Source organism: Otolemur garnettii, unplaced genomic scaffold (assembly GCF_000181295.1).
Source record: "Otolemur garnettii isolate 467f Iridium unplaced genomic scaffold, OtoGar3 scaffold00031, whole genome shotgun sequence".
NCBI classification, from domain to species: Eukaryota; Metazoa; Chordata; class Mammalia; order Primates; family Galagidae; genus Otolemur; species Otolemur garnettii.
The window spans coordinates 11,595,410-11,607,231 of record NW_003852426.1 but is presented as its reverse complement, the minus strand read 5'-3'; the positions used below and the strand labels follow the sequence as shown (position 1 = coordinate 11,607,231).

At 49.3% G+C, this 11,822-nt stretch overlaps 1 protein-coding gene across 1 annotated transcript; it reads left to right on the top strand.

The window, feature by feature from the left end:
• Positions 1-1,090: 1,090 nt before the first annotated feature.
• Positions 1,091-7,302, top strand: UNC5CL (unc-5 family C-terminal like). The gene is given in 8 exon segments (XM_003789169.3): positions 1,091-1,484; positions 1,938-2,238; positions 2,908-3,170; positions 3,830-3,931; positions 4,186-4,253; positions 5,195-5,295; positions 5,450-5,563; positions 7,039-7,302. Coding segments are annotated over 8 exon segments (1,557 nt in total). The 5' UTR covers positions 1,091-1,099; the 3' UTR covers positions 7,262-7,302.
• The last annotated feature ends 4,520 nt before the right edge of the window (positions 7,303-11,822 follow it).

Genomic DNA, 11,822 nt, shown 5'->3' with positions numbered 1-11,822 from the left:
TTTTTTTTTAACTTCTAGTAGCTTTAAAAAGAATTACAAAGTTAATACAAAATACATGCTTGATATGAAAAATTCAGAGTACAGAAAAAAGAGTTTAAGAACATTCAGAGTCCTTGTTCACACCTTCCACCCTCTCAATTTGTCGTGTCTTCTAGTTGTGACCAATGGGAATAGTTTGGGGGGAGGTGTATGCTTCTAGACCCCTGCTGTCCAAGACAGGACTCACTACTACACGTGGCTATTGAGACCTTGAAATATAGTAAGTCCCAAGTGAGATATGCCATGCGTGTCAAATATACATGGATTTCAAAGGCTTAGTATGAAAGAAGAATGTAAAATATCTCAATGATTTTCTATTGATTACCTGGTGAAGCAACATTTTGAATATACTAGGTTAAATAAAGTGTTTTATTAATTTCTCCTTTTTTTCTTACTCTTCAAGGTGTAGAAGAGAAGTTTAAAATCACATGTGTGGCTTGCATTGTATTTTTATTGCACACCACTGCTCCAGATCTTTCTCTGTACATTCACATTTACATATATGCATCCATAAATATGTATCTATACTTACATATAGTTTCATTTTCCACATTATGAGATCAAAGGCTGTTTCTCTCTCTGTGGCTTGGTTTTCCCCCTTCCAGATTTCTCTATATGAGCACATGTAGATCAATATGGATATTTTGTCAGCTGAGGAAATCAAGGTATCTTAAGTAATATGACAAACTTACCCAGCCACAGTGACCAAGGTGGCATTTGAACTCATGTCCTTGAACTCCAAACCCAAGATCTTTGTGCGTCAGGGGAGCTTACCTTTATGTACGAGGTCATGGGTCATGGAAAGTCCTGGTAGGTTCTTGAGTAAAATAAAGGGGGTGGGGGGAGAGGGAGACACAAACACACAGACATGAAGTTTTGTTAAAGGAATTGATGTGACTGGGGTGTACAGAGTGCGCCAGAATGAAGACAACTTAGTCCTCACTGCAGCTACATGGAAGCCAAAGGCTTAACCTGGCTCTGACCCCTTCTTTCCCCCAGGCCTTTGGCTTTGGCTGGCACAGGGGTACAGGAGAGCCAGCAGCAACGAGGGACCAGTCAGATGTGCCCCCAGGAGAGTTCTTTCCAACTCTCCCAGTTCCTACTGTTCGTGGGGGTCCCAGTGGCAAGTGTCATCTTTCTGGCCCAGTGCCTTTGATGGCACTGTCCTAGATGGAGGCTGGGGGTCTGCAGGAAGCCAGATGGCCAACAGGAACCAGAGTCCCAGCCTGTCCCCCTACCAGAAAATGAGGCCCCCAGGCAGGGCCTGCCAGCCACGCTGCCAGAGTTGGCTGCCTTCTACCAGGAACTGCACACACCCACTCAGGGCCAGACCGTCATCCGCCAGCTGATGCACAAGCTGTTGGTGTTTTCGGCTCGAGAGGTGGATCACCGGGGTGGTTGCCTGATGCTCCAGGATACAGGCATCTCCCTGCTCATCCCACCAGGTAACAGCTTCCTTCTCAGCATACAGTTGTTCATACCTCCTGTTGGGGCACCATATCTGAGGACTCATCACTCATAGACATCTTTATAATTTTGTATATCTTTTAATATTTTTAGCATAGCCTTATTGACTTCAAAGGTGTGGACATATTACATATCTTTTAGGACAACTTCCTAGAAGGTGGAAAGTACCTTGTTCTAATGAATCAATGTGCTATGCCAATTCTCTTGCCAATTCACACAAAGCCCTGAATAGGCTAGGCTAGCAGCAGCCCTGGAAGAAAGGGGAGTGACTTGTTCAGGGTTACACAACAAGTCAGCTCATCACAGCTCCATGCTGCCTCCTGTGTGCCTTGCTGAGCACCCTTTCTCCTGGGCTCTTGCCCCACTTCCTCTCCTACAGGGACTGGGGTGTACCTGCCTGCCAGGCCCATCTCAGATTTCCCTCTTCCCAGGTGCTGTGGCTGTGGGCCGCCAGGAGCGGGTGTCTTTGGTCCTGGTGTGGGACCTGTCAGATGCCCCGTTGCTGTCTCGAGCCCAGGGGCTGGTCAGCCCTGTGGTTGCATGTGGCCCCCATGGGGCCTCCTTCCTGAAGCCTTGCACCCTCACATTCAAACACTGTGCCCAGCAGCCCAGCCACGCCCGCACCTACAGTAGCAATACTACCCTGCTCGATGCCAAGGCCTGGAAGCCCCTGGGGCGGCCAGGGGCCCACACTTCTCGGGATGAATGTCGCATCGACCTCTCCCACTTCAGGTAGGCATGTGTCCATTGGCTTGTCTTCCTGTGCCTGTGTCTCTGTCTGCCTCATCCTCCTCTCTCTGTATAGAACTCCTTATCTGTCCAAGATGGTCTGCAAATCTCACATCCCCCCTGTGCCTCCCTGCCATGATATCTGTGGCAGCTTGTCTCCTTCCCCCTGTCTAAGCCTGTGCATCCCACTGTGTCTTTCTGCTTGTCTGGGAGTGTCTGATTCAACCCATTCTCCTCCCCACCTCTGTGTCTCTAAAATTATCTCTCTCTACCCTGTCCCTCTGTTCAAACTGTCCCCAAACTGTCTAGGGCAGTTTGTCCCCTCCAGTTCTCTGAGACTCCATTCCATCTCTGTCCTTCACCTCTTTGTCTTTCTAGAATCTCAGGTCTTCTCTCTCCCAGTCTCTTGCCACCCCCAGACTAGCACAGGGCCGTGTGTGGGAGGCCACTCAAATACACTGACTCCAAGCCCACCTTCCCTTTCTCCCCTGCTAGTTCTTCTCCCCACTTGGTCATCGGTCCCCAGTCACTGTAATACACTCTCTTTATCCCGCTTCCCCCGTTCCTCCCCGGAGTGCTCCCCTGGCCTTGTGCATGGCAGGTGCCTGGTGGTAGGTGCTCCGGAGTCTCAGCCTCCCCGGCTCGGGTCCCTGCCGCTGTCTCCCTCCACAGCCTCTACACCTGTGTGCTGGAGGCACCTGCAGGGCACACCGCCCGCAAATGGCTACAGCTGGCCGTGTTCTGCTCCCCGCTGGCACCAGGGCAGTCCCATCTGCAGCTGCGCGTCTACTTCCTCAACAACACGCCCTGTGCCCTGCAATGGGCCCTGACCAATGAGCAGCCCCACGGTGGCCGCTTGCGTGGCCCCTGCCAGCTCTTTGACTTCACTGGGGCCAGAGGTGACCAGTGTCTGAAGCTCAAGTACATCTCAGAGGGTAAGGGAGGCAGGGCCCTGGGGAACCACACCATAGGGACACCCACGACATAAGAGGGCTCACAGCCTCTCCCTGGGCTGAAAATTGGACAACTCCAAGTTTTTTCCACAACTCGTGAGCCAGCAGTAGCCTCAAGGATGGCCCTTGGCTTGGGCTACTGTTTCCAGGAGCCCCTAGACTTTGTCCACTTTGCCACTCACCCCCATGACAGAGTGATGCCAGGGGGGAGGTGGGAAGAAGTGGTCACCCCAAAGGAGCAGGCAGGGAAGGGGAGGCTTTTATTGTCCATTGGATGAAGCTGCTATTGGGAGGAGGTTCCCAGTCTTCTCTCTTGGGCCCTCTTTCCTTTATAACCAAGGCTGTTGGAATTGGCTGTGGGGCCCACACTATGCAGTATGGCTAGGACACATGTGCATGGCTGCTTCTAGGGGTGGGGTGGGGGGTGAGAAGGTGATGTGGGAGGGCCTTGTAAGCTATGTGGGGAGGGAGTATGTGGGATAGAAGCAAGGCCACTCTCAGGGTCTCCCACCAGGCGCTGGAGATCCCATCCACTGGAGATACTCCATCCTTTGCTCTGTTCTCACGCCTCCCTATAACCTCCTTCTAATTTCTGCAAGGCCCTACTCTCTGAGGTTCTCAGCTCTCTGCCTGCTTCCCAGGTTGGGAGAATGTGGATGACAGCAGTTGCCAGCTGGTCCCCCATCTCCACATCTGGCATGGAAAGTGTCCCTTCCGCTCCTTCTGCTTCCGGAGAAAAGCAGGTAGCCCAGGAGTCCCTCCGGTCCTCTCCTCTTCCGTCCCCTGCCTGTAGCCTGGAAACTCTGCAGCCTCTTAAGCAGTGTGCACAGGCCTTCTCTGGAAGGCTGGGAGCCACACAGATCTTCTCAGAGAGAGCGGTGTGCCTGGCCCCAATGTCTTCCAATTCCTTAAGTTTTACTGTAGAGTCCCTTGACTTATACCCTTACCCCAGACCATTTCCTCACTCACCAGCCACATTTTCACCTTCTCTTTGTAGCCACTGGGATTGAGGACTGCTCAGCACTAACCAATGAGATCATTGTCACCATGCACACCTTCCAGGATGTGAGTTGGAGCTGAGGGGTGGAGGAAGGGCAGAACCTAGGGAAGTCCCTGGGTATGGGGTCTTGTGCCCTGTAAGCATGGTCTGTAGTCATGTAACCAAGTATGTGAAGATGTACTTTTCACAGAGCAGCCATATCAGTTCTTCGAGGGGCTTAGACCACCTGGCCTCTAATTTACCCTCCATCCCTAAATCCCTCTTGTCTATCAGTGGATGAATCTAGTAGGAGGTTAAAAGTGCCAAACCCTAGTTTAACTCCTTCTCCCAACTCACAGGAACTGGGGCATCAAGGAGACATGGTTTCTTTCTAGCCTGATTGTCTATACCCGAGAGGTATAGATTGTCTATACTGACAAACCCCTCGGGTATAGATTGTCCCCCCTTCCCTCTCCGGATTGTATACTCACTGGGGAGGTGGTACCGAGCAGATGGGATGAGACTCAGGCATCCTTCCCCTCCTCCCACTGCACCAAAGGGAGAAATGAAGAAGTCGGGGTTGAGTCCTGGGGAACCACAGTGGCATCTTTGTGGAGGGCAGACAGACACCCTCAGTTTGTAATTTAGGCGGAGGAACCAGGAAAAGTTGGAATGGAGGGAAGGGGCCACATATGCCTGAGTTCAGTGTCTCCATTATTGGATGACCTCCTGCTGCCCCCATGACCCCACCCAGGACTGTTCAGGTGGCTTAGGATACACTCTGGTTTTCAAGCCCCCTCCCCCCAATTTCCGAAAAGCTCAGTGGGCAAACTTAAGGCTGAAAGTGGGGTTCTGAGGTTGGGAAAGCAGAGGGTAGAGTGTGCAGGGTTAGTGGGCCTGTATGTCATGATAAAGTGGCTCTGGGAGACAAGCTGAAGGAGAAACAGCAGGAGTGGAGGTAGGACCCCAGTGTCTGACTCACTGGGATATTGTGTGACCAGTAATCGTGTTCTCTGTTTACTCTCAGGGCTTGGAGACCAAGTACATGGAAATCCTCAGATTTCAGGCATCAGAGGAGGAATCTTGGGCAGTGCCACCCCCTGTCTCCCAGCCACCCCCATGTAATAGGTGAGGGGGGTATTGCTTGGGCTACTGCCTGGGGTATGTTGGGATTCCTGCCCCAGCACTACAGGGCAAGTATAGCACGAGGGGTGGGGAGGGAGAGCCAGATGGAGTCTCTTTGAGCCTTTCACCCAAGAACGTCCTTTTCTCCCTGCTTCAGGCTGCCCCCAGAACTCTTTGAGCAGCTACAGATGTTGTTGGAGCCAAACAGCATCTCGGGCAATGACTGGCGCAGACTGGCCTCCCACTTGGGTCTCTGTGGCATGAAAATCCGGTAAGAAGAGGGATGAGGTATATGGATGGGAGAGGAGGGTGGACTGGGGTGGGGAGCCCTCAGGACAATTTGGAGACATAGGCAAGGAAATGACTTAAAAGTTGGAGAATGGCTTTTCCTCTCCCCCTTTCCAATAAAAGGCAGCTCTTTCTATTTATCTCTGTATCTTAGTACTAGTGTTATGCTTGGCTCATAGTAGATGTTCAATAAATATTTAACAGTGAATCTATTAATATGCAAGTGATAGAATACATGTTGAGTGCTTGCCATGCTGTGCCCTGAGGACTAGGATGGCAGATTATAGGATAATGTGTGTAAAGCATGGAGCTGGGTACCTGGTACACATTAATTCAATAAGTGTTAGCAATGATAGTGGCAATGCAGCCATGCTCCCTATCAAAGAACCCATAAAGAAATCAGTAAGAGAACAACTGTGAACTAAGTCCCAGAACCCAGACTGCGAGTGCAGCAATCAGGGAAGACTTCACTCAGTAGATGGAGTGAAAGCTGGATCCTGAACAATGGGTGGATTTTAAAATCATTCATTTATTTAACCTACTGTGTCCTGGAAGCACTAAGTTACAAAATGAATGAGATGTGCTTCCAGGAGTACAGGCTCTAGTAAGGGGTACAGAGAACCTCCAAAATAAAAGCACATGTTTCTGTGCTTTTGTATGCTTCCTGTATGTATCCAATGTTGCATAACATGTTGAAAAGAGGCATAAAATAGCTGAAGTGAGAGTAATAATGAATTGTGGGATATGACCAGAAGTCTAAACTGAGGGGTGCAAAATGGTCTCTTCTACCTGGGAGGTGGGAACTAGAAGAGTTCAAGAAGGGGTTCAGCTGTTCTGTTTGCAGGGGGGCAGCAGAAGTGGTTGTGGGTGTGATAGGAAAGGCATAGGCCAGAGGAAAGGAGGTTCAGGATGGGAGAGGGAAAAATGGTCAGAAAGGCAGGGCAAGGCCAAGTGAATGAGCCAGAAAGTCAGAACATGGGCTCTGTTAGCAGGTGAAGGGAATTCTGGAAGGTTTCTGAGCAGGGGAAGGTCATGACAAAAAGTCATGGTTTGGGGTGGTGGGCAGGATGTGGTTGGGGAGAGAGGAAGGAAGGGAGGCAAGATACGAGGATAGGGTGAGGCAAGAGGTGAGAGAGGTGGAGAAGGCAGTTATAGATCATCAGAGCTGGAAGCAACCTTAGATACCTCTCACCCGAGCCCTCAGCTTAATAAGAGGAAACTGAGGCTTAGAGAGAAACAGGACCAGCGAGTCAGCCTCTAGGCCAGGACAATCTTAGGTTTCGATGTCCCGGGGCCTTGGCACCACCTCAGTCCCCTCCAAGGCAGGCAATAGTTGGAGGATGAAGAGCGCTGCAGTGTATGGAGGTACTGGAGGGTGTCTCCTGGCAGTGCAGCCCAGCCGGGCTAGGGCAGGGGACGCTCACCCCAGCTCCCTGCTCCTTCTTGCCTCCCAACCAGGTTCCTGTCCTGTCAGCGCAGCCCTGCGGCGGCCGTCCTAGAGCTGTTTGAGGAGCAAAACGGCAGCCTGCAGGAGTTGCACTACCTCATGACGGTCATGGAGCGGCTGGACTGCGCCTCTGCCATCCAGAGCTACCTGAGCGGGACGCAGACCGGCAGCCCAGAGTCCGTCCGCGGGGTCGCCCGCGACAGCCAGGGCCTGGAGCTGGACGAGAAGCTCTGAGCGTGCTCTGGACAGAGGGAGCACGAGAGGGGTGTGCCTCGATGCCTAAGAAGGGCACAGCAGCTGCTCCCGGCCGTGCCCGCCGCCCTCCTCTGAGCCGGCGGACGCTGCCCAGGGCCGCCCGTGAGGTCAGAGAGCCCTCGTCAGCCTCCCCCACCCGCCGCGCCCGCTGCCTCTGCCCGCGCGCAGGTCCCCTTCTGGCCGGCAGGGGGCGCGGGAGCCCAGGAGATGGCCGCGGCACGGCGGCCTCCTGGAAGCTGACCAGTGGACTGTCAGGCTGCCGCGTGGGCACTGCTTCGGGACTGGGCGGCTCACACGTATTTGCTGAACGCTCGGTGAGACCCAGCATTGGGCGGGCGTCCGGGGAATACCGGAGTCTGTGGGGGCGGGGTCTGGGGCTCTCTTGGGGGGGAACAAGATGCCCTTGGTGAACAGAGGGCAAACTATTACACAACAGCACCCACCTGTGCGTGGGGGACAGGTGTCCTGTGAACTGTCTGTGCCTCTGGAGCGGTGAGAATGCCGCGTGGAGGGTGTTGAGGAAACAAGATTGGACTTGCAGAGTGTGGCAGAGATGTCTAGGTGGGGGTAGGGGGGTGGGGGTAGGTGGAGGTGGGAGGAGGAGAGAAGTGCAGGGCCAGAAGCATTAAGGAGGCTATGGGGTGAGGCCAGGGCAGGAGGAAGGTTCCAGGCCCAATCTGGAGATGGGGAGGCTTACTTGGCCTGCCCCCTCGGTCTCCATTACTTTCCTTTATCTCTTTATGCTCATGCCGTGTTTCCCCCTTTCTGCCATTATCTCTCATGAAACATTAAAGCTAAAAAGAAACTTCAAGATGACTATTCTCACCCAACGCTTTTATCTTTTTATCTCCAACTTTGTCAGTTGTAAGTCTCTCTGACTGCATTCTTCTGTCCCTATCTCCGGCAGTTGCTCCCTCTCTGAATCTCTGTCTCATTCTGTTACTCTCTGTCTTGGCATCTTTGGCTCTACCTCATTACTGTGCCCTGTCTTTGTGTGTTTGTTTCTGTCTTGGAAACTGTCAGTCATTCCTCGGGTCACCAGTGTTATGTTTCAAAGGCTAAGAGGCTGGGTTATCCTATCAATGGATGGTTGGGGATATTCTCCCCATGGATCAAGATCCAGTTTAGGGTCAGGAAATAAAGGATAGGGATTAAAGAGCACCCATCAGTCAACAGGTATTTATGCAACACCTACTATGTGTTAGGCACTGTGTATAAAGGAGATGAGTAGGTTGGGTCCTGAAAAGAAAACACAGGGGTGGACTCAATTCTGGCAATACTTCTGTTTGCAAACAAGTGTTAATTTGTTCAAGGGCAAACACTCTCTGGCAACATTAACAATTTGCTTCTGTATTTAATTCAAAAATATTAAAGCTTTCTCTGTGACTGCCTATGAATCATAAAATAGAAAAATTGCCTTTCTTTGTTACTAACTATATTTTGCTTGGATTGGTACATTTGGATGGGGGTGTGAATGGTTTTTTTTGGTAAAATTGTACCTATGGTGACAGGTTGGAAGGAAGCATTTTGTAGATTGTGCTTCTAGTATGAAGATTGTCTAGGTTCATTTCCTTTTCTGTTGGAAGCAAACCTTTGGAGGTGGGCCCATCTGTCCCTTCTCTTTCCCCAGCCCCACCTGTTCTCTCTCACCCTGTTCATGGGTTCTCCCCACCCCATCAGGGGCTGCCAGTGACTCCAGGTTGGTGCCTTGGCCTTTTTTCCCTTCACTTGGCTCAGGATTGGACCTCAAAGAGCATCTGTCTCCCCATTACTCCTGGCATTGCTTTTCCACAGTCTCTCATGGCCTCTTCTGCATTCTTCAAGCCAGTCAAAGGCATCTTTGTGTTTTTTTTTTATCCTGGAACAGATCTTTTGTAATAGAAGCCATGGGGATTCTTATGATGGGAAGAAATGCTTTCTGGCCCCTACCTCAATTTCTCAGAATGGGTTCCCAGTGCTGGAAAAGGGAACCCTGGAAATCCTTGGGTAGGTATGGGTTGTACAATTCTGGTAAGTTGGATTCATCTCAAATCAAACCCAAGTTGCATGTTTTTACTATCACCTAATGCTGAGACATGGCATGTCCCACTGGGCATCAGGAGACAATGCTTTGCTCTGGCTCTTGCAGTAATTAGAATAGTTCTCATCTTTTTGGGTTCATTTTCCTTAGCCTTGGAATAAAGTGACCATATCAGAGGCTTTCCAAGGGCCTTCTTTTGATTCCATAGACCTGTGCAGACTCATGCTGGTGACCTAAGGAACATTCACTTGGGAATTTTTTCTTTGTATATTGCTTTTAAATAGAACAATTTGTCACTGATGTGGCCTTACACTCAGCCCTTTCTCTGATAGGTTACCTGCCTAAAAACACCAAATTTGTGATTATTGTTCCTATGTGTGTCGTAGAGGCCCAAGTCTAAGCTTCCTTCTTTTGGGGGTAGGGTGGGGGAAATGAGAGGATAAGGTTGGGCCTAGGTCTGCAGGGTTAGAGCTTCCAGTACCCAGAAATAACACTTGTTCTGGGTACCCCTTCTGACGGCTGAACAGCATTGACCCTAACGTCCAGATCTGTGCTATCCCATGGCACAATGAAAGCCACATACATAATTTTACATTTTCTATAATGACATCAAATAATGTAAAAAGAAACATAAAGAAACAGATGAAGTCAATTTTAATGTATTTCGTTTAACTTAATATAGCTAAAATATTGTTTCCATATCAATATAAAGCAGATGGTGTATGTTACATTTTTTTTCATATTAAATATTTGGAATCTGGTATACCTTACAGCATATCTTAATTTGTGTTACAACTTTTTATTGGAAATACAGTGGAACCTCCATTGTCTACCACTTCTCTACATAGAACACCTCCTTTTTTTTTTTATTGTTGGGAATTCATTGAGGGAACAAAGAATCAGGTTACACTGCTTGCATTTGTTAGGTTAAGTCCCTCTTATAATTGTGTCTCATCCCCAAGAAGTATGTCACATTCTTGCTTCTCCGTTCTTGTGATGCTTTACTAAGAAGAATGTGAACACCTCCTTAAGTTGACTTAATTTTCATAGACTGGACATGCACCACATGTACTCAGTGTACAATAGCCTAGTTTCTTTCTTTTTTTTTTGAGACAGAGCCTCAAGCTGTCCCCCTGGGTAGAGTGCTGTGGCATCACAGCTCACAGCAACCTCCAACTCCTGGGCTCAAGCGAGTCTCCTGCCTCAGCCTCCCAAGTAGCTGGGACCACAGGTGCCCACCACAACACCCGGCTATTTTTTGGTTGCAGCTGTCATTGTTGTTTTTGGTGGGCCTGGGCTGGATTCAAACCTGACACCTTAGGTGTATGTGGCTGGCGCCTTAGCCACTTAAGCCACAGGCGTTGAGCCAACAGTCCTAGTTTCTTATGTTGACCAGGTTCTGTATTTAAATTTGTAGCTGAAAAGTACCATTTACATATACAAGTTAAGCTAAAAGTTTTCCAAACATGGAATTGGTATAAGTTTTAAAATTTAAGTTCACAGAAATAAAATAAAAGTTCAGTTACTCAGTTGCACTAGCCACAATTGAGTATAACTTTACAGTGTATTTGACCATTCATTCCTTCATTTTCATTCATAGAACATTTGCTGAATACCTTCTCTCATTATTTGATGTCATTATATAAAATGTAAAATTATGTATGTGGCTTTCATTGTGCCATTGGATAGCACAGATCTGGACATTAGGGTCAGTGTTCATCTCAGGTGCTTAGTAGCTATGTGTGGCTAGTGGGTTCTGCTGAGGGACAGCACAGATCTGGATTAGGGGTCTAGCTGGGTATAACTTTGCAGTGTACTTGACCATTCATTCATTCATTTTCGTTTATCAGACATTTGCTGAATACTTTCTCTGTGCCAAGCCCTGCACAAATTATTGGTAATAAGAATTCAATGAGAAAGAGCATTCTTATTCTATAGCACTCCTGGGATGATAGGAGTGAAAGGGAAGAGCACATTCCTTCTTTGTTCCTTCCTGACTCAAGAAGGAAATGAGGGATGAGGTCTAGACCAGCACTCTCTGTTGCCGAAATGGCTCCCAGTGTAGCCTCATATAGAAGTAATACATTCAGAGTCAGGTCTTCCTGGCTTACCCAGCACATCAAGTGCTTGGTTGTTGACAATCTGATGGTTGAGGCAGATGGGATTTATTAAAGGAAACTGAAGGACAAACAATCATGTCCAGGGCTAGGAAATAGATATGAGTTAAAGTTGCCAGGAATGATGCCCTAAACTGTGCTATAGGACCAGCTCAAAGGAGGAGAACTGCTATCACTATTGTTGCTGCTACTGAGCGCTAGATATCAGGAGATTGACTTTGCTGCAGCCACTCCTGAGTCAGGAACCAGATCTCACCATCACCTCTGAAGGATGAGGCCTCTGCTGCCATCCATGCCAGCAAAAATGAAAGCTCCAGGCACTGCCTGCTTCTTCATGCTACTCACTTCTCAAACCTCAAGTGGGATGAGGCCTCTGCTGCCATTCATGCCAGCAAAAATGGAA